Source organism: Nomascus leucogenys, chromosome 17 (assembly GCF_006542625.1).
Source record: "Nomascus leucogenys isolate Asia chromosome 17, Asia_NLE_v1, whole genome shotgun sequence".
Lineage (NCBI taxonomy): Eukaryota > Metazoa > Chordata > Mammalia > Primates > Hylobatidae > Nomascus > Nomascus leucogenys.
The window spans coordinates 66,688,785-66,715,484 of NC_044397.1; the positions used below are offsets into that span (position 1 = coordinate 66,688,785).

At 39.9% G+C, this 26,700-nt stretch overlaps 1 protein-coding gene across 1 annotated transcript in view; it reads left to right on the top strand.

Annotated features, from left to right (window-relative positions):
• The first annotated feature begins 421 nt into the window (after nt 1-421).
• The window catches only part of LOC100600277 (amphiphysin), a 251,099-nt gene continuing 224,820 nt past the window's right edge, over nt 422-26,700 (top strand). Inside the window, exon 1 of the mRNA XM_003268961.2 lies at nt 422-700. Within this exon, the coding sequence (XP_003269009.1) occupies nt 632-700 (69 nt within the window). The 5' untranslated portion in view covers nt 422-631. The remainder of the gene's footprint in view (nt 701-26,700) is intronic.

Sequence of the window (26,700 nt, forward strand, 5' to 3'; positions counted from 1 at the left end):
TGAGCCTCCTGAGGGTAGGGCGACCTCCATACCTTCTTCTGCAACACCCAGGGTGGATGGAGGGGGCTCTGTTAGCTGGAAACTTTTGGGAGCAGCAAGGGACAAGCCCCATTACCTCCACTTCAGAGCGGTTCCAATCCAGCTGGCTTCCACATCCCCGGGGTTCTTCCTTTTTTTGTCTCCCCTGTTTCTTTTTTTGCTGGAAAGAATCAAGTCCCCTCACTCTCCCTCAACACAAACTGCGTTAAAAGAACCCCCGAGCTGCCTCTGGGCCCAGGGACTTCTGCTTGGCTTGGTTCCCTTTCTCCTCTGGACAATCTTCCATCATGAGGACGCAATCTGGCTTCTGGCTTTTCCCTCTCTTTTTCTCGGCCTCTTTCCCTTTCTTCCCCCGCCCCTTCCCCCATGTCACAGCCAGTCCCGACGCATCCCGCCCCCGCTCTGTCGCTTTAAGCTGGTCCCGCCGCCGCGCCCCGCCCTCACCCCTCCGCGCTCCGCGGCTCCCCGCCGCTTCTCCCGCTCCTCCCCTGCTCGGCCCTCTCCTCCTCCTCCCGCTCCTCCTCCCGCTCCTCAGCGCCGCCGCCAGCCCCGCTGCGCGCTCTGCTCTTCGCAGCTCCCCGGACCCGCAGCCATGGCTGACATTAAGACAGGCATCTTCGCCAAGAACGTCCAGAAGCGACTTAACCGCGCGCAGGAAAAGGTCAGCGGCGGGCGGCCGGGGCTGGGGCCGGGGACGCCAGGCGGGGGCTTGGCCAGCTGCGGCGGTGCGGGGCCCGAGCCTCGGGGTGCGGCGCGCTGCGGAGCGGGGCCGGGGCCAGGGACGCTGGGACGCCCTGCCCTCCGCTCGGTGACTGCAGCAAGGCGCGACCTGGACGCCGCGGGGAGCGGGTCGGGAGGACGGAGCGCCAGGGACCCGCAGACCCTGGCCCCGGAGGCGCGGGGTATGTCCAGCCCCGGAGCCCGCCCCGGGTTGCCGCTCTCCTGGCCCCAAGCCAGGCAACAGAAGTAGCAGGTGCGGCAGCTCGCCCGCTGCGCCCGGAGCAGAGCGCATCTCCCTGCGCCCGCGTCTCCCCGGGCCGGCTCCCAGCGCGCCCGCAGGCAGCTCGCGGGGACGCGGCCCGCAGATCGGGGCGGGAGATTGCGGCAGCCGTCCTTCTTGCGGGAGATTTTGTGGCCACTTAAGTGCAGTAGACACGAACTATTTAACAGAGAAGCCACCAAAAATCTCCCAGGACCAGTAGGGCAGGATCGTGATCACACAGTGCTGTCTAGTGAGTTCTGGAGTTCAAAACAGAGATCTAGATACACACACTTTTATTTTTGGTCTATATGTTTGTGTCCCTTTTGACGCCAGTGTCCTTCTTTAGAAGGTAAAAAATAAATGTGACCTGAACCTAATAGTTCCTTTCTGCATATTTCTGCACAAAGAAGGACCTTTTATTGCATTTAAAAAAATCCAGATTGCAGAAATTGGGTTCTCTGTTGTTTTGCAAGTCCCTCAGTAAATTGTCCACAGTAATTTATTTTTTTTCCCCAGAGATGTGCATGAATGAAACCCAGGTCCCTAGCAAGCACAGCCCCAAGCAGGTGGAGGGGAGTTGTACCAGGCACCAGGCTTGCCTGTCTTCCCTGGTGACTGCTGTATATGACGGCCCTGAGGTATTCATTTGTGTCCTGAGCAAAGGACATTTCATTTATATTGTAGCTTGAGCTTTGTACTTGAAAAATCAACACCGGCTAATGAGCCCCATGATTGGTATCACTTGAACTGTGTTCTCTTTCACGTGGCAGTATTTTCCGTCCCTACGATATGGGGTGTTTAGCATTTTCCTGTTTTATTGGAAGTCAGATTTGCCATGTTGCTCCGGATGGCAATGAATTTCCCTCTTCAGATCCAATCTCAGGCTGCCTCCTAGTTCCGGCTGACCCTGAGTTGCTGAGCAGAGGGGGCACTGATCCCTTTTGTCCCCAGGCCCAGAGGCTTGGTAGCTGCCTGTAGTCCCTCCCTCCACACATGCACACTCTCCATGCAGTAAGAGGATTGTATTTCTTTTAATATCTACCCAACCTCATCCTGAACTAAAGTGATCCTCCTCCTGCCGCTCCCTCCGCAGCTGAATTAGCAAGGCTGCCTGCTCCCTTCCAGGCCCGGGTTACTTGTGCAGAAAGTAGCCAGGGATCTGCTGGCTTGGGATCTGGGCCAGGTTTTGTCATCCTTTTTCCACACTTCATTTTACCCACTTGTAGGTACTCCTCCTCCTGCCTTCCAAGTAATTACTTGACTCTTCGGTCTGAGGCTTTTCACTGAATCCACTTTCCATCTGTGAAGGAATTTAGTGATACAGTCTGCCTTTTCACATATTGAATTATTTCTTAATCTAGGTCACCAGCTGTTAATATGCTCAAAATAAATGAAAAGAAAACCTAATCTCTCTTACATTCAAGTCCTGTGAATTGTCAAAACTCACTTTTTCACGATCAAGGTCAAGTGTACTTTATGCCTGCATGTACTTTATGGTGGTCAGTCTTCTATGGGAGCGGGGGTAAGAGACCCTCTTGGGGGCTTCAAGCGTCCTATTTTCTTCTCTGGGGAAAGGTGCTGATGAAAAGTGCCTGCCGCACCTAGTGTAGAGGTTCAAACACTAAGAGGCTGAGAGTATAGGCTCTGCCCCAGGATGAGTTCTGCCCCCCTTTCTGAGTCTGTGTAGCATCAGGATATGCTTGGCACAAAGAAAAAAGGGCATGTGGGCGTCCAGGTAAAGCAGCCCAGCCCAAATGGAGGGCGCTGGAGAAAGGAAAGCACAGTATGTTAACTGTGAGAGGCTCCATTAGACAGATCCCCACGTGATTCCTTCTTTCTACACCTTTGGCCTCTTCCTCTTCTCCAGAGAAGACTCTTCATCTCAATAACTGTAGACCATATATGTCCTTGAGACCCTTTGCTCCTTGTTTTTACAACCAAATTTTCTTAAAAGAGAGTCCACTTCCTTGACTTTCTTATCATCTGTGCTTCACCTAAAAGCTTGCATATGTTTAGGCTTCAACTGCATGTCTGAAATCACTTTTAGAGGTGACATGGCTTTTTAGGAATTTTAAATACGTTTTTTTCTTACTGAAAGTCAGTGAAGATTCATTGGAGAAAGGCTGAAATGTATTAGTTAGCAGAAAACAACCACAAGGCTGAAATGTACATATAAGCAGAAAAAAACTCCAGCAAATTATGAAGCATGTAATTCTACTACTCGGAAATTTTACTACCATTTGATGTGTATCTGAGTAGATCTTTTTCCATGTATGTATGTATTTATACAACCAAAACAGGCTCATTGCTGTATGGTTGACGACCTGTTTATTTCACTTCGTAATTATGAACATCCTTCTATATATGTACATATTTTCCATCAATATTTTAAATTATTGAACACTGTTGGAATGTATGGATTATACTGAATGCCCTATCTTTTGAATATTCATTTTTCCAGTGTTTCTATATAGAAATACAAGTCAATAAGCAAATTTGTAGGGAGAACGTTTGCACATATCTTTAATTATCTCCTTAGATAAATTCCTAGAAGAAGACTTATTGTGTCCAAGGTTTGCCTATTTTTATTATAGCTAGATTGCCTTCCAGAAAGGTGTACCAATTTACATTCTCATCGGCAGTCCGTGAGACACTTGCCAACTCTGGATAATAAAATTTAAAACAATATTTAGCTATGTCATTGGATAAAATTTGTTCATGATTAATTTCATTTGTTTGATTTTTAAAAAGCAAACTTTTTTGCATTCATGTTTTTATTCTTGAATCGTGCATTTATATTTTTGCCCATTTTCTGTAGCATTTCTGTCTTGTTATTAGCAAGGGCAAAAACTTTATCAAGCCTAAGGGTTACAACCATTCTTTCTTCCTTTTTTATTTACTTTTAAATTGTTTGGTGATTTCTACTGATAAAATGTTTCTGTTGATGTTTTATGTATATCTACTTACATCTATTGGTTGGTTTTGTCTGGTTTCTCTTTTGTGTGGTTGAATTAGTCAGGATCCTGCTACTTGCAGGTATCAGAAAGCTCAATCCAAACTGGCTTAAGGAAAAAAGGAATTTAATTGCTAATAATAATAATATCTAACAATTTATATATGGTTCTTGTACATATAAATTTAGATTAGCTTTTAATGAATAAAAGCTATATATTCACATAAGATATATGAATATCTTACCTATATTAGCCTATATACATATTCTTATACATATGTATATATAAAAGTATATGCATACCATATCTTTCTTTTAGCTTTTTTTTTTTTTTCCTGAGACAAGAGTCTTGCCCTGTCGCCCAGGCTGGAGTGCAGTGACGCGATCTCAGTTCACTGCAAGCTCCACCTCCTGGGTTCATGCCATTCTCCACCTCAGCCTGCCCAGTAGCTGGGACTACAGGTGCCCACCACCATGCTTGGCTAAGTTTTTATATTTTTAGTAGAGATGGGGTTTCACCGTGTTAGCCAGGATGGTCTCGATCTTCCGAGTAGCTGGGACTACAGGTGCCCACCACCATGCCCGGCTACTTTTTTTTTTTTGTATTTTTAGTAGAGACGGGGTTTTGCCATGTTAGCCAGGATGGTCTCAATCTCCTAACCTCGTGATCTGCCCGCCTCGGCCTCCCAAAGTGCTGGGATTATAGGCATGAGCCACCACGCCCAGCCTCCTTCAGCATTTTTACAGAACTCTTTGGTATAACTCTCAATGGCCCAAACTGGGCCTTGTGCCTATCTCTGGAAGAAAAAACATCTCTGAGAGCAAGGGCCAAGACCATGGGTCGGACTGGTTGAATTGGGCCTGAGTCACGAGCCAGTGCAAAAGCCAGGAATGAAGATTCCCCTGAATGATATGGACTCTTAGTGGAGGAGGTAGGGAACTTAGAGTACAGAATGGGGAGTGGACACTGGGTGGCAAAATAAATGATATTCACAGAGGTGTCCCTAAAAGACCTTCTCCATCCCAGGTTTATATAAATAATCACATATTTAATATTTGTTTAACATTTTTATGTGTGCAGTTAAAAAATATATTAGTAAAAAGCTTATCATGAAAAACTGTATATCCTTCGCCTACTTTTTGATGGGGTTGTTTTTTTCTTGTAAATTTGTTTAAATTCCTTGTAGATTCTGGATATTAGCCCTTTGTCAGATGGATAGATAGCAAAAATTTTCTCCCACTCTGATGATAGTTTCTTTTGCTGTGCAGAAGCTCTTTAGTTTAATTAGATCCCATTTGTCAATTCTGGCTTTTGTTGCAATTGCTTTTGGTATTTTAGTCATAGAGTCTTTGCCCATGCCTGTGTCCTGAGTGGTATTGCCTAGGTTTTCTTCTAGGGTTTTTATAGTTTTAGGTTTTACATTGAAGTCTTTGATTCATTTTGTGTTAATTTTTGTATAAGGTGTAAGGAAGGGGTCCAGTTTCTGTTTTCTGCATATGGCTAGCTGGTTTTCCTGGCACCATTTAGTAAATAGGGACTCCTTTCCTCATTGCTTATTTTTGCCAGATTTGTCAAAGATCAGATGGCTGTAGATGTGTGGTGTTATTTCTGAGGTCTCTGTTCTGTTCCGTTGGTCTATATATCTGTTTTGGTACTAGTACCATGTTGTTTTGGTTACTGTAGCCTTGTAGTGTAGTTTGAAGTGGGGCTTAAAACCTAGATAATGGGTTCATAGGTGCAGCAAACCACCGTTGCACATGTATACCTATGTGACAAACCTGCACATTCTGCACATGTATCCCAGAACTTAAGGTAAAATAAAAAGAAAAATAACAGTCCCCTGTTCCCCTCTCCTCAACCTTCAATCTTGTTAGAGGCAATAGTGCTAACCATGAGATTTCTCAAAAATATGCTTATACAGCTATTTCTTGATCTATCTTTTAATGTATGGTGAAGATATGTAAATTTAACTTTTTTATTTCTCCTCTAGTTCTTCCCCAATTATACACTGAAACAAAAATTGTTATTGCAAAAGATTACATTTTAAAGATTGAAGTCCAATTTTTATTGAATAAAGTGCACAAATCTGAAGTGTTCAGCTTCATGAGTTTCTATGTATATGGATATCTGCATAGCTACCACCCAGATACGTAACAGAATGTTTCTTCCATCCCAGTTACCTACCACTTCTTTTGCCTTTCTTGTTCTTTGTCTTTTTATGTTCATACCTTTTAAATTACTTTACTCTCTTTTCCCTGATGAGCACCTTTACATATACTTATTGGTAATTTTGATGTCTTCTTTTGTGAAGTTTCATTAAAGTCTCTTGCCAGTATTTTATTTGGGTTGCTTGTCTTTTTTCTGTTGCTGTTTAGTTCTCTATGTATTCAGGATATGAGTTCTTTATCAGGTGGACATCTTATATTTTCTTCCAGACAATGCCTTGCTTTTTTACTTTCTTAGTAGTACCCTTTGATGAGTGGCAGTTTAAAGTTTTCATGAAGTCTTATATGAGGATTAAGTTTTTCATGCAGCTTTTTGTTTTTCCTGGAGTTAATAATTGGCTTGCCTTTAAAAATTTGCTTATTTTTTAAATGAACTTTAAAAAGTTGTTTCTTCTTGCTTCATCAGATATGTCAAATGTTTATCAATATTATTGTTCAAGGTTCAATATATCAAATAATGTAATTGCTCATTTTCTCATCCTGGAGTTATCCTTTTTGGATGCCTCTGCCCTTTGTGGTAATCTGGGCTGATTTTTCTGTAGACCTGTTGCATACATGTCATCCTGGGTCTTCTTTTGCCAGTGTTGGGATTGAGGAATGAACCTAAAATCTCAAGTATCCTGTATTCCCGGGCTTTCAGACAGTCCCCTGTTGTCAGTGTTGTGCTTCATTCTCACCTTCTATGGTGTGTGGTGTGTGGTGGGACCAGGTCCTAACCCTGAGTGTGTTTGTGTGTGTAACTGTGAGGTGAGAATTGGTTGCTTTTTCATTGGTTGTTCCTGTACAGGCACACTTTTTTTTTTCTTATGGTTTCCTCTGTTCTGCTGACTTGTTTCCATTCTTTCATCTTTTTTAGCATCTGTAAAATGTATGGAACTCTCATATTCACTAATGCTGGCTTTCCTGTTCTGGTCCTTGTATGTTCATAATTTTTTATTCCTTTACTGTCGCTTTAGTTGGGCTTTGGAATGAGATGGAAATAAACCCATGCAGTCAGGCTGCCATGTTTAACCAGATGCCTTTTTATTTAAATACTTGATCTCTCTGGGATTTATTTTTTTATTCTTTTTATATATTTATTTTTTTGCCCATCTTCTTCTATTTGTGAAATCCAGTGGCATTTATTTGGTCTTAACTCTCTTTGACCTCTATGCAATATTTAAATCAGTGAAACACTGCCTTTAAACATTTTTTTTTTTTTTTTTTTTTTTTACCATGACTGTAGTGAGCAGGATACTCGGGAGGCTGAGGCAGAAGAATCGCTTGAACCTGGAGGGCAGAGGATGCAGTGAGCCGAGATCGTGCCACTGCACTGCAGCCTGGGCAACAGAGCGAACTCCATCTCAAAAATAATAATAATAATAAGGGAGTTAGACTATTTAAATTCTAAGGACCTGCCCAGTTTGATATTCTTTGTGTCATTTTCTCTGTCCCAAGTGATTATTATATAATTGTCTTAGGTGGAATTTTTTTTCATGCATTACATCTTCCAAACTAAATTGTAGGTACTTGAGGACAAGGACCAAATATCTTGCAAATTGTATGTACTCAGTGACGATGTACTGATTTGCCTTTCCATGTCCTTGCTTGTTAACTTCCCACACCTGCAAACACATTGTCTTAAAGAATCCTTCCACGATTCTTTCTGTGACTTTTGTGAAATTATCATAAGGGTTTCATTGTCATTTGCTTTGTCATTTTGTGAAAATAGTACAGCAAATGTAATTAACCTTATGGATTCTATACATGGTGGGAACGCTATAAATATTAGGCTGAATCATGTGGAATTGTCATATTTGTAAGTCAAACAGTCAAATATTGGCAGAGTCATGTGCTTCAACGCAAGGTTGATTGAGTGATATGGTAAGAAAACAATGTTGTCTCCTTCCATCTGTCTGGTTGTGTGACATTTGGATTCTTTTTCAATTGTTGCTTTGCCGATGCCTGCATTTTTCGTTCCCAAGGAGAAACATTGTGGATGTTGTGTGTGTATAAAACGAATGGGAGAAGGAAGATCCTCCTCTGTCAAGGAGATTTGTACTGTGAGGCCTGGGGCCCATCTGTGGAAGAGTAGTTTATATAGCCACGTTTACTTCCGAGGACACTTCAGAGACCAAATCTCTGAGACATATCAGGGTTTCTCTTTTTTTCAGATAATCTGAAATCTCTTTTGTTGCCTGTGTCTATGTTTTACAAAGCTTATGCCTTCTTTTCCACTAGAGTTATTTTCTCTGGCTGTATTAGAAACTTCAAAAATTAAAAATAATAATTATGGGACATTCTTAACAGAGTAAAGTTTCCTTCTGCCTTTTTTATTAACACAAACATATATATACTAATGTATCCTTCTTTCTCTAGGAATGAGTACAACAGAAAATAAGAACTGTAGGAACTCAGATTTTAACATTAATAAAAGTTACCATTCTCCTTTAACACAAGCATATTTGGTTACATTTGGAAACTAACTTTTTTAATAGACCAAACAACTTGTCATGGCTGAAATATTTGTATAAACAATATGGCCCCCTTTACTTGGTGTATGAAATTAGAGCCCATTTCTTTAAATATTCAAATTAAATGATTTATCCTTCCTACCCAATTATTATGAAAATCTCTTACTCCTCCCTGGGGTCCCTGTCTCTTGTGATAATTTCAGGAACCCATGGTGAGTTTCCCTTTTTTAAATGAATCAATGGTTTTTACTACAGCCTTGTGAGAAAGAGTCCCTAATGTGAGTCCAGCATTCGGATACCGTTCTTATCCCTGGATGAGCACTGCAGGGAACAAGAGCACAGTACGGTGCCCTCACTAGTAGGTCTTAGGGTGGAGGCAGGGGCTGGAAGCCTCTCTCTCCTGGGTTAGACTCAGCTTCAGTGTGTCTGAGCTCCACATATGTGAGCTCTTTACAAATGAATATCCATAAACATTATACAAACCATTTCCAAATTACACCAGCCATTCTCAAATTTACTTGTGCATATACACATACAAATTCCCCCTCCCCCAAGATTTGCTCATAGTGCCAGGGTTCCAAAGTTAGGAAAGATTCAATATCTACACACGCTGTGCCTAGAATTATCTATTTCATTCCACTCTACTCTTCTACTTTTGAGAAAATTATCTTTGGGACATACTAAATTGATTCTAAGCCCACAATTTGAAAAACACTACCCTAGAGGACCTCTGGTATCCATTCCTGTAAGTTGACTATCTTTTGGGCCATTGCAGTTCATCTAAGGGTGTGTGTGTGTGTGTGTGTGTATTCATACATACAAATATATAGTTATATATATTACATACATACATATATATGACTAAATTTCAAAAAGAAATATTGTGAAGTACCTTAGAAGAAAATGAGTAGAGAAGGGAAAGAGTCTTTTTTAAAATGATGCATTTTTCTGATATTTTAAAGTCTGGAAATTTCCACCTTACTGTCCAAACACAATTTTAAAAGACTTCCTAGCCATTTACACTAGGGGCCACCTGCATAGAACTTATGAGAAAATAAGTGGCCCAGTGGGCTCCTGTAAAAGGGACAAAAGATGTAAAGATGCCTTGTGTTGCAGATATAATTTTTCCTACATTCTCAGTAAATGGCTAACACCTACATAATGGAAATGCTATCACCACAGAGTTTAAGAAATTTACCCATGAAAGAATATAGTAAGACCATCTATACAGCATCATGCAAAATTGAAGTAATAATAATCATGATTTTCTGAGACTGCATCTATGGGCCACCTTTCCACATGGAAATGCTTAAACATCATTCTTATTGATTTGAAATCTAAATTTAAGTGTACTATTTGGCTGTAGATGTACTTCCTGAACACAAATTGACCAAATCTCTTCTGAGGAATGATGTCGTATAAAGCCATGGATAAGATCTTAGTTTTGAAATATTTGCTATGTGATAATCATATATCAATTTTGATCACCCTGAAGCTACTTAGAACAGATGTACAAAAATGAGAAAACCACCATTTTGGTCATTTACATCTTACTCTCATGTAGTTATTTAGTGGAAAGCTGAGTTCATAAATGGGAAGAGCTTGAATATATAATAATTTAACAAATTAATAAATATATATATGATTTTTTCCCTGTCTTAACGTGCCTATGATGATTTAATAAAATATGCACAGACCCATGCATAAATGCACTTTTATTAAGGCACCTGAAAGTTGTTGAGTAAAGGATGTTAAATTTACATGCTTTATTAGTTACCTATTCTATTGTCAAGTCAATCTGGTAGAATTCATTTATTTAGAGCCATTTATTGAGAATCTAATATGTGGAAGGCACTTGCTAGAAACTCATAATATAGCAGTTGACAGAGCTGTCCTGGTTGAGCATACAGAACAGCAGGAGTTGATAGTGAGATAAACTTTTGCACACGCTACTAAGTATGTAGTTATTAGTTAAAAATAGTAATTTTAACTTACGTATGGGAAAAATACAGTTTAGTATGTAACTAGGGAACTAATCTAGAGTCAGAGGATTTGAACACAGTTACTTAAAGAAGGTATATTTCAAGCTAAGATCCTAAGAATGAATTGTAGCCATCAGACAAGAGGAGAAAGGGTGTGCTGATTACAGGAGTCAGGAAGCATTCGATACCTCTGACTCTTTGTCCTTACTCCTTGAGCATAAATAAGAACTGTAGAATAGAGAATTGACTGCAGACATTGGCCTTATACATGATCTCTTCTATCATTTGGATATTTAACTAGGCGAAGTGGACCCTAATTGGGATGGTCCTACTGTGGTAGCAATCCCTCTTTTGTGTGATCAAATTTTTACCCTTACCTGTTGAAGGGTCCTTCTGGGGCATAGTTGCCCCCTTGACACAGAGCCAGGACACTGGTTCAGAGACGACTTGCCCTCTGAACTATCTGTCATCCAAAATCCTTTTTTACAACAGCAATAAACTCCAACCCAGTATGCTTTCATGGATTTGTTGAAAGAAGGGTCTCTTATTTTAAACCATCAGAAATCCAAAGAAAAAAAGAAAGCCCTTATCAAATTCTTAAGTGTCACCCATCTATAAAGATGCTTTTGTCTTTAAAAGCCTTAATTGCATTTGGATGCCTAACATTTAATCAACATTTAATCAATTGCACGTGTGTGTGTGTGTATGTATGTGTATATATATGTATATATAGCATAGATGCATAGATGGTCCAAACCTTGGGAGGATCTCCCAACTTATGGCAGCACTTCCTAGGATGTTGAAGAACAGTGTAATACCTTTCCCTGTAATTACTCTGTAATTCCTCAATATATGAGACATCTGTGTAAGACATCCTGCTTCTTTAACATGTATATATATATATATATATATATATATGTTTATCCAATATTGGATAATATATATATCCAATGAATTGGTATATAATGTACACGGGGGGTAGGGGAGAGAGGGAAGGAGGGAAAGAGAGAGAGTGAGCGAGCGAGAGAGAAATATAGTTAAGGCTGGCAACCTGATTTAATTATGGGCATTGACTTGATTATTTTGCAGGCAGTGGTCTTGGACTTAGGAATAATCAGCTTAACAAGATAGATAAAAAATGGACATAACACATGAATATATGACATAAAAATGATGATTTGTCTTTAGGACAGGAGAAATGAAAAATATCAGTAAACTATGAAGACAAAAAAAACACGATTTTTCATAGGGGAATTGAACAATGAAACTATGGACAGGAGGGAAATCACATGGGACTGTGGGGGGGGGGGAGGACAGATTAGGAATACACTAATGCTAATGACAGTTATGGCAGAAATCAAATGGACAGGAACATATGTAACAACCTAATTGTGCACATTACTAAAACTAAATAAAAAAAAAAAAAAAAAAAAAAAAAAAAAAAAAAAAAAAAAAAAAAAAAAAAAAAAAAAAAAAAAAAAAAAAAAAAAAACAAAATTGCAGCTTGGACAGAATCCTAAATTAGGGAAGAGAATCTTCTGTAGCAGACAATCTTTTCCTCTATCTGATAATGGTTACAAACCTTTAAATAGTGTAGATGGTCCAAACCTTGGGAGGATCTCCCAACTTATGGCAGCACTCCTAGGACATTGAAGAACAGTGTAATACCTTTCTCTGTAATTACTCTGTAATTCTTTAATATATGAGACATCTGTGTAAGACATCCTGCTTCTTTAACATACAGATTTTTATAACACAATATTTTCTCTGAGAGTCTCTAGGAAAATGGTATCCAGACTTCTGTTTCCATCCCTTTACAAAATGCTTGTGACCATGGGGACCACTGGCATTCCTAAACTATAGGTTGAGACCTAAGTCCTTGTGGGGCTCTCCTGGGGACGTATATTGGCCCATAATTGTTCCTGTTAAGCATAGACAATGAATCCATTGTAGTTGGAGAAAATATTTTATGTGACTTTAATCTTTTAAAATTTATTGAGGCTCGTTTTATAGTCTAGCATATGGCCTATCCTGGAGAATCTTCCATGTACGCTTGAGAATAACTGTTTTTTGCTGTTATTGGGTAGAGTGTTCTATAGATGTGTGTTAGGATGAGTTGGTTTGTTTTCTTGTTGATCTTCTATCTAGATATTCTATCCATTATTGAAACTAAGGTATTGGAGTCTTCAGCTATTATTGTTGAGTTGTCTATTTCTTTCTTCAGCTCTGTCAGTTTATCCTTCATGTATTTTAGTGCTCTTTTATTAGGTGCATAGTTATATTTGTTACATCTACTTCGTAGATTGACCTTTTTATCGTTATTAAATGTCCTTCTTTGTCTCTAGCAGTAATTTTTGTCTTAAAGTCTATTTTATCTGATACTGGTATAGCCATTCCGGTTTTCTTTTGGTTACTATAATATTTGCATGATGTATCTTTTTTTTTAAGAGACAGGGTCTTGCTCTGTCACTCAGGCTGGAGTACAGGCACGATCATAACTCACTGCAGCCTCGAATTCCTGGACTCAAGCAATCCTTCTGCCTCAGCCTCCTGAGTAGCTGGGACTACAGGCACTTGCCACCATGCCTGGCAGCATGAGATATCTTTTTCATCCTTATACTTTCAACTTATTTGTGTCTTTGAATCTAAATGTTGTCTCTCATAGACGGTATTTTGTTAGATTTTTTGATCAATTTTGCCAATCTTCACCTTTTAATTGGAATATTAAATCTATTAACATTTTACGTAATTAACTGAACAGACAGGATTTATGTTTGTCATGTATATCTTATTTCTCTTTGCTGCTCTATTTTTCATGCCTGCCTTTTGGTGTTAAGTAGATATTTTCTGGTATGGTCTTTTAATTCCCTTGTTGTTTCTTTCACAAATAGTTTTTGAGTTATTTTCTTCGTGGTTGCCCTGGGATTACAGTTAACAGCTACATTTGTCACAATAGAGGTCAGATTAATACTAACTCAATTTCAATAGTATATAACATTTTTTTCTCCTGTATAGCTCCATTTACTCTCTTTTGTTGTATTGTGATTGTCAAACACCTTACATGTTTATATATTTTATGTTCATCAACAAGATTTATAATAATTGCTTTATGCAACTCTTTTTTTTTTGAGACGGAGTCTCGCTCTGTCCCCCAGGCTAGAGTGCAGTGGCGCGATCTCGGCTCACTGCAAGCTCTGCCTCCCGGGCTCATGCCATTCATCTGCCTCAGCCTCCCGAGTAGCTGGGACTACAGGCGCACGCCACCACGCCTGGCTAATTTTTTGTATTTTTTTAGTAAAGACGGGGTTTCACCATGTTAGCTAGGATGGTCTCGATCTCCTGACCTCGTGATCCACCTGCCTTGGCCTCCCAAAGTGCTGGGATTACAGGCGTGAGCCACCGTGCCCGGCCTATGCAACTCTTTTAAATCAGATAGAATAATAATGAGTTATAAGCAATAATACATTTATACTGTCTTTTGCATTAACCTATGTTGTTACTGCATATTTCAAAAATATATTTTTCTTATGAAATGGACTCTGTTTAATAAACAATTATTAGCTCATTTGCTCATTAAAAAATAAAGCAAGATCATAGTAAGAGATGTCTGGTGTTACTAGCACATTTATTAAGCATAACTGAAGGTAAACATAAAGTAATATAAGGAACTAATTAGTTTTTAGCCATAGTATAAATAAAGGTACACTTACTATCTGCTAACTGGTTTGGATTATTGAGGAATTGTTTCATACTCCTCTTAGTAGTTTTACAATTCCAGTTTTTTTTTTTCCATTCCGTAGTTAGGAGTTACTAAGTATTACTTATGATACCTCAAGATATATGCAATATTTTATACCTTTTTTTCTGGGTGCCTGTAACTTTTGTCAGATTTTCAAAAAGATCTATGACTTAAAAAGCATAAACACCACCAATGAGTCTAAAGAATTAAGGGTCTCTTGGCTTAAATATTTCTGAAAAACTTGAAGAACAGGAAGGAGAATTAAGTCATCAGTGGATGACAGAGCTGCTGGCACCCGGGCACCCAGCATGGTTTATTCTGGGTTTGGTTATGGTCCTTGCCCTTGAAGACTCAGATTATCTAGGTCCCTCAGGATTTGGCCCAAGTATTGTGATAGTTTCAACATAAATGCATGGTGCATGCCTTCTGCCACTCCAGGTTCCTTAATCACACATCTCTAAAATAATTATTTTGATCTGTTATTTAAGGGATAATAAAATTTCTTAAGGTAATTGAGTTTTTGAGTCACCACAGCCTATGACTTTTTCTAGTTGTCCATTTCATGGCATCTAGAGATCTTTGTGTAGAGGTGGCCCAGGTAAATGAGAGGAACCCTCTATCAGAGGTGACTAGGGGGAAGTCTACATTTATTTCCAAAGTACATTAGATGACGCCCTGTAGAGTTTGGGTGTAGAGCAGCCCCCTTGAGGTAACACACATTCCTCTCACACCTTGCTTCCTTAAGTTGAAGTAGAAAGACTGTCTGCATGTGTGTTTTTTTGAAGCTTTTATAATGAGGTACGAAATACATGTAGTAAGTAGCAAAAATCTTAGCCGTACAGCTTCATACGTTTTTATATATGTAAAAATTTTATGTAAAATATTTCTAAATCAAAATCTATATCTACATCTACATTATCTATATTTATATCTACATCTATCTGTATCTATATCTTATCTATATCTATCCTGTGTTACTGCTACTCAGATGAAGTCACAGGGCAATTCCAGAATCCATTAGCTCCTCCGTGCCTCTTCCCAGCTAATACCTCCTCTCCTCTGCTCACTCCCTACTATCAGGTAGCCACTATTCTGATTCTAACCCCATAGATTAATTTCAATTGTTCTTGAACCTTGTATAAATGGAATCATATAGTATGTACTCTTATGAATTTTACTTCTTTTGCTCCTCATCATGTATTGAGATTCATCTGTATTGCCATCTGTAGGAGACGTTCCTTCTTTTTTTACTGATAAATTATATTATAGTGTACAATATCCCACAATTTATTTACCCATTCTTCACTTGTTAGGCATTTCGTCTGTTTCCAGTATTAGGCTATGGTGAATAAGGCAGCTGAACACATCTTATACGTGTCTATTGGTAGAAAAAATCACCTATTTGTCTTGGGTTAATATCTGAGAGTGGAATGAATGATTCAATAGAGTAGGCCCTCTTTAGCTTTTAGAGATGGTACCAAACAGTTTTCCAAAGTTGCATCAAATTTATAATCCTGTCCACAGTTGTGAGAATTTAGAAGGCCTGTATTTTCATGTTCTAAGTTTGATTTCGCTAACCGAGTTGTATTTTTTTCACTCCTGTATCCCCATGGGACTCATATTTGTTTAGTGATAATTGATTTTACCTTTATATATTTCACACATAATCGTAGGGACACTTCTCTCATGAACTGTCCACGTTTTGTGTTTGCATCAGGTGGGGGAGTGGTCATTTTAAACTCAGACTACGACTTGCCTGTGCGGAGGAAATGTACACATGGTGTCTGTGTAGATGATTCGGGGGAGGATTGTGATACGGATAGTCTCATGGTGTCAGAGGTTCTTTGGTGTGCTATATTCTGCCTCCTGTCCTCTGGGAGTAGTGTCCTATGCTCACATGAGTGGTGTTCCCTGCATGTATATGTGGTTCATTAACTGATGATCTCCATCTTTGGCTCTGGCAGAGGCCAGTGGCATGGCATGCACTCACTGGCTCAGGCTCACCTTCGTTGCTCTGCCATCTGGCTGCACTGACATTGGGCTCTGATCCCCAGCCCTTGCTACGGAACCACGTGGCCACTGCTACAGTAGCTAACCTGCTGTGTCTTCACTACATGAGTATTAAGGGCAGCTGGGGTAATCTCAACTTCAGGTCTTCTTAGCCTGGCTACACTGTGCAGCTACAGTGATGTAACTGTGCCCTAGGCTGGTGAGAGGGGCAGCCCAAGAAGTGATCTTTCCAGAGTGTTCAGTGGGGCATAACGACTGTAGCTCCCCTCTGACCCTGACATTATCCTCACTTCTCGGGGAGGAGAGGAGAAAATGGGGTATATTTTCTTCCAGTTTTGTTTCTCTTTTCTGCAGAGGGGAAGGCTTTCTCCTTCCTTCTGTTATATCCTCCTGCGGCAGAGCTTGCCAGGCACCATGGATGAAGGGGGCACCTTCATTCCACTTTAGGAAAGAGGGCTCTATGAGCTGGGGCTTCCAGGTTTTATCTCCCTTTTTAGCCTTAATGACAGGTAATGGAAAATTTGCACTCAAGGTATCTTAATTCTTGTGCCAAGTCCAGTTAGAATAAAGAATTGGGTGTTTCCCCTGTTAGGCTCTGTGATGAGCAGTCCCATATATTAACTCATTTCACCCTCCTAGTGAACCTATGAAGTAGGTGCTATTATTATCCCTATTTTACAGATGAACAGACTGAAGCACAGAGATGAATGGTTAGGCAATTTGCTTGAGACTACTTAGCTAGTTAAATATGGAATTGATCTTGGAAGTCTCATTTGACTTTGCAGTGCAATGTTCTTTTCATCAGTTCTGGTGAAGTTATTCCGCAATATTGAGTTGAGAAAATGTCAGGTGTCATGTAGTGTAGGGGAGAAATTCCAAGTGGTCTGGCACCTGAAAAGGTTTTATGCCTTTACATTTCATTCATTGCTTTATGTGTCATTATATTTATATCACTGGGAACTTCCAGTTACCTTCTTTTTAACTTTGGAGAGGGTTTTCTTTAATATACTGGACTTTCCTAAAGTGGGGCAAACTGATGTGGTAATCAGCTCTTTTTGGTTGCACAGTAGTTGTATCCCAGAAACTTAAACTGCTTTAATAAATATGATGCTTAAAGTCTTGTGGGATCTGGGAAAGAGGCACTTCTACCTTGGGGCCTTAGTGCCTGGAAAGATGGTTTGGAAAAATCATAAAGAATGCTTGAGTATCTGAGTTAATTTCATTTCTTACAAGATGAACATCTCACAAAGCCTTTACAGCTCATCCTAAGTTGAACACCAGAAATAAAGATGTGCCTTCAAATATGACCTTACAGACTGAGAAAGATGAGAGCAAAGCCTGGATGCATGTGCTCTACCAATTGGCAAAGGGCCGATTTCTCCAAAGGGCAGATGTTTCCCAGGCCATCAGAGAACTCATGCGTGTTCTATATCTGCTTCTTAGCAACTTCCATATGCCAAGAATTCTGATTTCCACTTAATTTAAGCTTACTTCAATAGCTCAATTTTCATCTTTCCAGGTGCTTTTCCACAGCTTTCCAGTTCAGTCAATTTTACGTGATCCATCATGGAAACTGCAGGATTGCATGCCAATTGCAATTATTTTCCTTACTATATGTCAGAGATTGCAGGTTGCCCCCAGTATCAATTCCTCCCTTTTCATTTAGTAATAAAATTGCAACTTTTGCTGGGATATAACTACCCATATATGATAAATGATAGCATTTCACAGCATCATTTGTGGCTAGATGTGTCATGTGGCTAAGCTCTCATCAGTGGGAGATGTGCAGAAGGTGCATAGTGTTTATTTGATTCTTCTCTCTTTTCTTCTTTATTAGTCTTGTTAGTGGTCTATCAATTTTGTTGATCTTTTCAAAAAACCAGCTCCTGGATTCATTAATTTTTTGAAGGGTTTTTTGTGTCTCTATTTCCTTCAGTTCTTCTCTGATTTTAGTTATTTCTTGCCTTCTGCTAGCTTTTGAATGTGTTTGCTCTTGCTTTTCTAGTTCTTTTAATTGTGATGTTAGGGTGTCAATTTTGGATCTTTCCTGCTTTCTCTTGTGGGCATTTAGTGCTATAAATTTCCCTCTACACACTGCTTTGAATGTGTCCCAGAGATTCTGGTATGTTGTGTCAATGTATGTTCTCATTGGTTTCAAAGAATATCTTTATTTCCGCCTTCATTTCTTTATGTACCCAGTAGTCATTCAGGAGCAGGTTGTTCAGTTTCCATGTAGTTGAGCAGTTTTGAGTGAGTTTCTTAATCCTGAGTTCTAGTTTGATTGCACTGTGGTCTGAGAGACAGTTTGTTATAATTTCTGTTCTTTTACATTTGCTGAGGAGAGCTTTACTCAAATAGACGCAATAAAAAATGATAAAGGGGCTATCACCACGGATCCCACAGAAATACAATCTACCATCAGAGAATACTACAAACACCTCTATGCAAATAAACTAGAAAACAGAAAAGAAATGGATAAATTTCTCAACAAATACACCCTCCCAAGACTAAACCAGGAAGAAGTTGAATCTCTGAATAGACCAATAACAGGCTCTGAAATTGTGGCAGTAATCAATAGCTTACCAACCAAAAAGAGTCCAGGACCTGATGGATTCACAGCTGAATTCTACCAGAGGTACAAGGAGGAACTGGTACCATTCCTTCTGAAACTATTCCAATCAATAGAAAAAGAGGGAATCCTCCCTAACACTTTTTTTTTTTTTTTTTGAGATGAAGTCTTGCTCTGTTGCCCAGGCTGGAGTGCAGTGGCACAATCTCGGCTCACTGCAAGCTCTGCCTCCCAGGTTCACGCCATTCTCCTGCCTCACCCTCTCCGAGTAGCTGGGACTACAGGCGCCTGCCACCACGCCCGGCTAATTTTTTTTTTTTTTTTTGTATTTTTAGTAGAGACGGGGTTTCACCGTGGTCTCGATCTCCTGACCTTGTGATCCACCCGCCTCGGCATCCCAAACTGCTGGGATTACAAGCGTGAGCCACCGCGCCTGGCCCTCCCTAACACATTTTATGAGGCCAGCATCATCCTCATACCAAAGCCTGGCAGAGACACAACCAAAAACGAGCATTTCAGACCAATATCCTTGATGAACATTGATGCAAAAATCCTCAATAAAATACTGGCAAACCGAATCCAGCAGCACATCAAAAAGCTTATACACCATGATCAAGTGGGCTTCATCCCTGGGATGCAAGGCTGGTTCGACATATGCAAATCAATAAATGTAATCCAGCATATAAACAGAACCAAAGACAAAAACCACATGATTATCTCAATAGATGCAAAAAAGGCCTTTGATAAAATTCAACAACCCTTCATGCTAAAAACTCTCAATAAATTAGGTATTGATGGGACGTATCTCAAAATACTAAGAGCTATCTATGACAAACCCACAGCCAATATCATACTGAATGGGCAAAAACTGGAGCATTCCCTTTGAAAACTGGCACAAGACAGGGATGCCCTCTCTCACCACTCCTATTCAACATAATGCTGGAAGTTCTGGCCAGGGCAATCAGGCAGGAGAAGGAAATAAAGGGTATTCAATTAGGAAAAGAGGAAGTCAAATTGTCCCTGTTTGCAGATGACATGATTGTATATCTAGAAAACCCCATCGTCTCAGCCCAAATTCTCCTTAAGCTGATAAGCAACTTCAGCAAAGTCTCAGGATACAAAATCAATGTACGAAAATCACAAGCATTCTTGTACACCAATAACAGACAGAGAGCCAAATCATGAGTGAACTCCCATTCACAATTGCTTCAAAGAGAATAAAATACCTAGGAATCCAACTTACAAGGGACGTGAAGGACCTCTTCAAGGAGAACTACAAACCACTGCTCAATGAAATAAAAGAGGATACAAACAAATGGAAGAACATTCCATGCTCATGGGTTGGAAGAATCAATATCGTGAAAATGGCCATACTGCCCAAGGTAATTTATAGATTCAATGCCATCCCCATCAAGCTACCAATGACTTTCTTCACAGAATTGGAAAAAAATACTTTAAAGTTCATATGGAACCAAAAAAGAGCCCGCATCGCCAAGTCAATCCTAAGCCAAAAGAACAAAGCTGGAGGCATCACGCTGCCTGACTTCAAACTATACTACAAGGCTACAGTAACCAAAACAGCATGGTACTGGTACCAAAACAGAGACATAGATCAATGGAACAGAACAGAGCCCTCAGAAATAATGCCGCATATCTACAACTATCTGATCTTTGACAAACCTGCCAAAAACAAGCAATGGGATAAGGATTCCCTATTTAATAAATGGTGCTGGGAAAACTGGCTAGCCATATGTAGAAAGCTGAAACTGGATCCCTTCCTTACACCTTATACAAAAATTAATTCAAGATGGATTAAAGACTTACACGTTAGCCCTAAAACCATGAAAACCCTAGAAGAAAACCTAGGCAATACCATTCAGGACATAGGCATGGGCAAGGACTTCATGTCTAAAACACCAAAAGCAATGGCAACAAAAGCCAAAATTGACAAATGGGATCTAATTAAACTAAAGAGCTTCTGCACAGCAAAAGAAACTACCATCAGAGTGAACAGGCAACCTACAAAATGGGAGAAAATTTTTGCAACCTACTCATCTGACAAAGGGCTAATATCCAGAATCTACAATGAACTCAAACAAATTTACAAGAAAAAAACAAACAACCCCATCAAAAAGTGGGCGAAGGACATGAACAGACACTTCTCAAAAGAAGACATTTATGCAGCCAAAAAACACATGAAAAAATGCTCATCATCACTGGCCATCAGAGAAATGCAAATCAAAACCACAATGAGATACCATCTCACACCAGTTAGAATGGCCATCATTAAAAAGTCAGGAAACAACAGGTGCTGGAGAGGATGTGGAGAAATAGGAACACTTTTACACTGTTGATGGGACTGTAAACTAGTTCAACCATTGTGGAAGTCAGTGTGGCGATTCCTCAGGGATCTAGAACTAGAAATACCATTTGACCCAGCCATCCCATTACTGGGTATATACCCAAAGGACTATAAATCATGCTGCTATAAAGACACATGCACATGTATGTTTATTGTGGCACTATTCACAATAGCAAAGACTTGGAACCAACCCAAATGTCCAACAATGATAGACTGGATTAAGAAAATGTGGCATGTATACACCATGGAATACTATGGAGCCATAAAAAATGATGAGTTCATGTCCTTTGTAGGGACATGGATGGAACTGGAAACCATCATTCTCAGTAAACTATCGAAAGGACAAAAAACCAAACACTGCATGTTCTCACTCATAGGTGGGAATTGAACAGTGAGAACACATGGACACAGGAAGGGGAACATCGCGCTCCGGGGACTGTTGTGGGGTGTGGGGGAGGGGGGAGGGACAGCATTAGGAGATATACCTAATGCTAAATGACGAGTTAATGGGTGCAGCACACCAACATGGCACATGGATACATATGTAACAAACGTGCACATTGTGCACATGTACCCTAAAACTTAAAGTATAATAATAATAATAATAAAAAAAGAAGGTGCATAGAAGACTTCTATATCTTGATCCTAAGGGGAGAGGTTTGTGTTCCACTGCTGCCTTTCCCTTTCCCAGTCTTTGATGTGGATGCCATGGTGGGAGGTGGGGCTGTGACCTTTAGGCTATGGGGTGGACTCCTGCCATGTCACATGTTGAGTACAGCAGGAATATGAACATGGAGGAGCGTGGGTCCTCTGTACTATGGAACTGCTGTGGCATCCTGGGTTCCTTACACTAGCACAGTTGCGTGAGGAAGCAGGAGACTTCTATATCTACAGAAGCTGCTAAATTTTTTTTTTTTGGCTTTTATTCTTGCAGCTAAACCTCTGTCCTAAGGTTTACGTTGAACCATTTGAAATTGCCATTTTTTTGTGAATCAAAATTTGTCAAATATGAGCAATCTCATACAGTTCAACTTAAGAACGTATTTTCATTTGTAAAAATTGAGTTTTGCACCTACTGTCTGAGGCTGCATACCGTGAAAGTGGAGAGCATTTTATGAAAGGTTCAGAGATGATTCAGGCACGGTGGAGAAACACTCTCAGCTCAGAACAGGGGATAATGAGCAGGTGCTTGATTGCTTAGAAATTATCCCGATTATCTGTTAAAAAGATTGATCTCTTTAGGTAAGACCTCCTTGGAAGCATTGTCAGGTACTTTTAGTCTAATTAGTTGGAAGGCAGCCACCTCAACATAGAGCTTTACAATTTGGCCCCTGGGCAGTATTTCTACTTGAATTGTTAGGTGAAAGTTCTACCTGTATTGGGTCCTATGCCATGGTAGGTGTGATGATGCTATAAGGGGACTATTTGGAGTTGGCCAAGACATTTTAGAAAGGGTGACTTTGGTAAAATATAAGCTGTAGTGCTAGAATTACAGAAAGATTTTGGTACAATTTGTTTGGAAGCAGTTCAGAATGATGGGAAGAGCTTTGGAATGAGTCAATTATGGATTCAAATCCCGACCTTCTCACTTCTCAGCTGTGTGGTCTTGGGCAAGTCTCTCTGAACCAATGTTTTGACTTTAGCAAAATGCAGAAAATGATGCTGTTTTTTTTTAGGTTGCAGTTAGAGTCAGAGCTAATATTTTAAGTATTGGCACAGTGTGTAGTATTTCCATAGAATGTAAATGGTAGCTATTTTTATTTTCTTTGGATTTCAATGTCTTTCTCAAGGTGGCAAATTAGGGCTATATTTATATGCTTTTAACCTTCCTTTAGAATAGATGGCACAAAAGAGGATCTAAATGTATAATGCACATATCTATTTGAACCAAATGGGGAAGCACCTTGTTTAAACTTTGAACACCTAGTATATAACACATATTTCCTTTGGTCACACCCAACTGCTCTAAAGAGGTGTCCCAGAACTGCAGATAGAGACAGACCATTTGACATCATCTACTGGCTCTCAGGTATCCTCATCTTCAACCATGGGGAAACAGACCCATTGGACCTTTTGAAAAACCCTGATGCCCCTTCATGCAGAGAACCATCATTAGGTAAGACCAAGATAGAAAGACATTTTCTCTCTCATTCTTCTTTCGTATGGATAATCTCCCCATATCAATGCTTCTGAGGCCCTTTGAGAAAACTGTTCAGGCTGTAGGAAAGGACTGTATTATGTGGGTAAGATGTGAAAGACACAAGACTTGCCCTTTATTTAAGCTCCAAAGCCCCCTGTGAAACTCCAGTGGCATTTTCACAGTGATATTTGTAAAAAGACAAAAACAGGCCAAGCGTGGTGGTTCATGCCTGTAATCCCAGCACTTTGGGAGACCAAGGCGGGTGGATCACCTGAGGTCAGGAGTTCAAGACCAGCCTGACCAACATGGAAAAACCCCCTCTCTACTAAAAATACAGAATTAGCCGGGTATAGTGGCACATGCCTATAATCCCAGCTACTTGAGAGGCTGAGGCAGGAGAATCACTTGAACCTGGGAGGCGGAGGTTGCAGTGAGCCAAGATTGTGCCATTGCACTCCAGCCTGGGCAACAAGAGCAAAACTCCATCTCAAAAAAAAAAAAAAAAAGAAGACTAAAACAAAAATCAGTCTTAGCAGTGTTTATTGAACTAAGAATGTTAGAGCTGGAACAGAAGTGAGCAATCAGAGGTGTGTCCTCAGACCGGGGTCATTTACTTAGCCCACTTATTAAGCTGTGTAGACAGACTGTGTTTGAGGATTAACACCCAAAGGTTCATCTCTTTTCCTGTGATTTAGCTATCTTGTCAGTAAAATCAAGGTTTTAATAGCTCCTATTACTAACATTTATGGTATAGGGAATTAATGAAACCTTCTGAGTCCCATGCACTGGAAAAATATTTGAGACACCTGCAGGCAAGATGAGCTAATGTAAGCAGGAAAAGTTAGGTGTGAGGACCTGTGGCCAGTGGGTAGAACTCAACTCTTGGTTTAATTTCTGCTGGGCTGCTGCAAATAACAGGTGTGGAATTATTGTTCCAGCCACGGTACAGAAGTCAAAATGATATTTCCTACTGTGGCTGTGCCTTCTACAATGGAGACTGAAGGTTTAGCCATTAAGGCTGTATGTAGGGGTGAATCAGATATTCACAATCTTGGAGAACAAATATTATCTCACTGTCCAGATAAGAGATGTTTACCCCCTGTAAAAAAAATTATTGTGGTAAGAACACTTAACATGAGATTTGCCTTCTTAACAAATTCTTAGGTGTACAGTACAGTATTGTTAACTATAGGGTACAGTGTTATACAGCAGATCTCTGGAACTTATTCATCTTGCTAAACTGAAACTTTATGCTCATTGATTAGCAACTCCCCAATTCCCCCCTGCATCTCCTGGCAGCCATCATTCTCCTCTTTGATTCTATGAATTTGGCTGTTTTAGATACGTCATATAAATGGAATCATGCTGTATTTGTCTTCCTGTGATGAGATTCTTTCGCTTAGCTTAATTTCAAGGTTCTTCCATGTTCTTGCATATTGCTGAATTTTCTTAAAGGCGGAATCACTTTCCATTTTACATATGTATCACATTTCCTTTATCCATTTATCTACTGATGGACATCTGGTTTGTTTGCACCTCTTGTCTATTGTGAATAATGCTGCAGTGAATATGGGAATGCCAATAGCTTTTCAAGATTCTGTTTTCAGAATCTTGGATAAATACCCAGAGTGGGATTGCTGGATCATTAAACTTGATATTCGATCTAATGTCTGGGTACCATTCACTTCTCTGTTTTTCTTCCTTTCTATTCTCTCATTCTGCTGCTCTGTCCTTATACTCCTTAACTCTTGTCTCTATGAGCTCATAAGTTGAAATTAAATGATTTTTTTTTGTTTGCTATGTTACTAAATGTTTTACATTCCTTTTTATTTATTTATAGGGCAAATCAAGATGGATAGACCCATGTTTAAAATGTGTCTCTTCCAATTACTTGTTATTTGGCAATGGAGTCTCCCTAAATTTCACTTTCCTCATTTTAACATTTGTAAAACACTTAACTTAAAAGATAACTGAAAGATTAGTAGATAGTGCAAGTAAAAGTCTAGCATAGTGCCTGGGATATAGTTAAGTTCTCAAAACATGGTAGGTTCTATTTTTTAAATAATGAAAGTCTAGTGTTTTATACTTTTATTAGAATAAAATGTCAACAAAATTGGCTTTTTATTTGTATGTGCCCCTCTGTGTATTTGTGTTTTCTGTAACTCACTGAGTTTCTTTTCTTTCTTTCTTTTTTCTTTCTTTCTTTTTTTTTTTTAGACGGAGCTTAGCTTTTGTTGCCTGGGCTGGAGTGCAATGGTGCGATTTTGGCTCACTGCAACCTCTGCCTCCTAGGTTCAAGCAATTCTCCTGCCTCAGCCTCCCGAGTAGTTGGGATTACAGGCATGTGCCACCACACCCAGCTAGTTTTGTATTTTTAGTAGAGACGGGGTTTCTCCACGTTGGTCAGGCTGGTCTCGAACTCCTGACCTCACGTGAGGTTTACAGGTGGGATTTACAGGTGGGATCCCTCAGGTGGGATTACAGGCGTGAGCCACCGTGCCCAGGTGAGTTTCTTTTATATTATGTGCTTTCCCCCTTTTACTGGTTTTTGAACAGAGTAAGTTTTTGAAAATGCTTATGGATGAATTGTGAAAATGCTTATGGATGAATTAATGATTATTGAGTGCTGTCTGTATGATCTGTAACTAAATTTCCATTTTTAGAAATAGATACTTTACAATTGTGAATGTAATATGTATTCATTGACACAAGCACCTGCAATCTATCACCCAGGAGTAACCACTCTTTAAATGTATATGTACACCTTATACAATATGGCCCCAATTTTGTTAAAAAAAAAAAAAGATAAATTTTACAAATTGAGATCATACAGAAGATAGCTTTAGGTCCAGATCTTTCTGCTTAGCACCTCTTGGTTCAGTCCACTTGAAGAATGTGGTTTTTAATGGGTGTAGTAAAGATGCACCATTGTTTGGACCCAATTCTTCACTGACTGCCCTTGTGGAATTCCTGGGGTGTCCTTAGGCTCTCTACAGTGTGCCAGCAGTTTCTGACGGAATGCCTAAAGTGCTTCAGCCAGTGGTCAATGTGGCTGAGTTTGGGCAGGAGGATTTCTAGGTGTAATCAAGCATGGCGGGGAGGCTTAGCAGATGCCTTTCAGGGTGACTTCGAGGGCTTTATTGGCACCCAAGTTAAACAGAAATAAAAGGAAACCTCCACCGAAGGAGAGAGACTGTGTTTCTCCAAAACCAGCTCTGCTCCTGCCCTCCTGTGTGCTGCGTGCA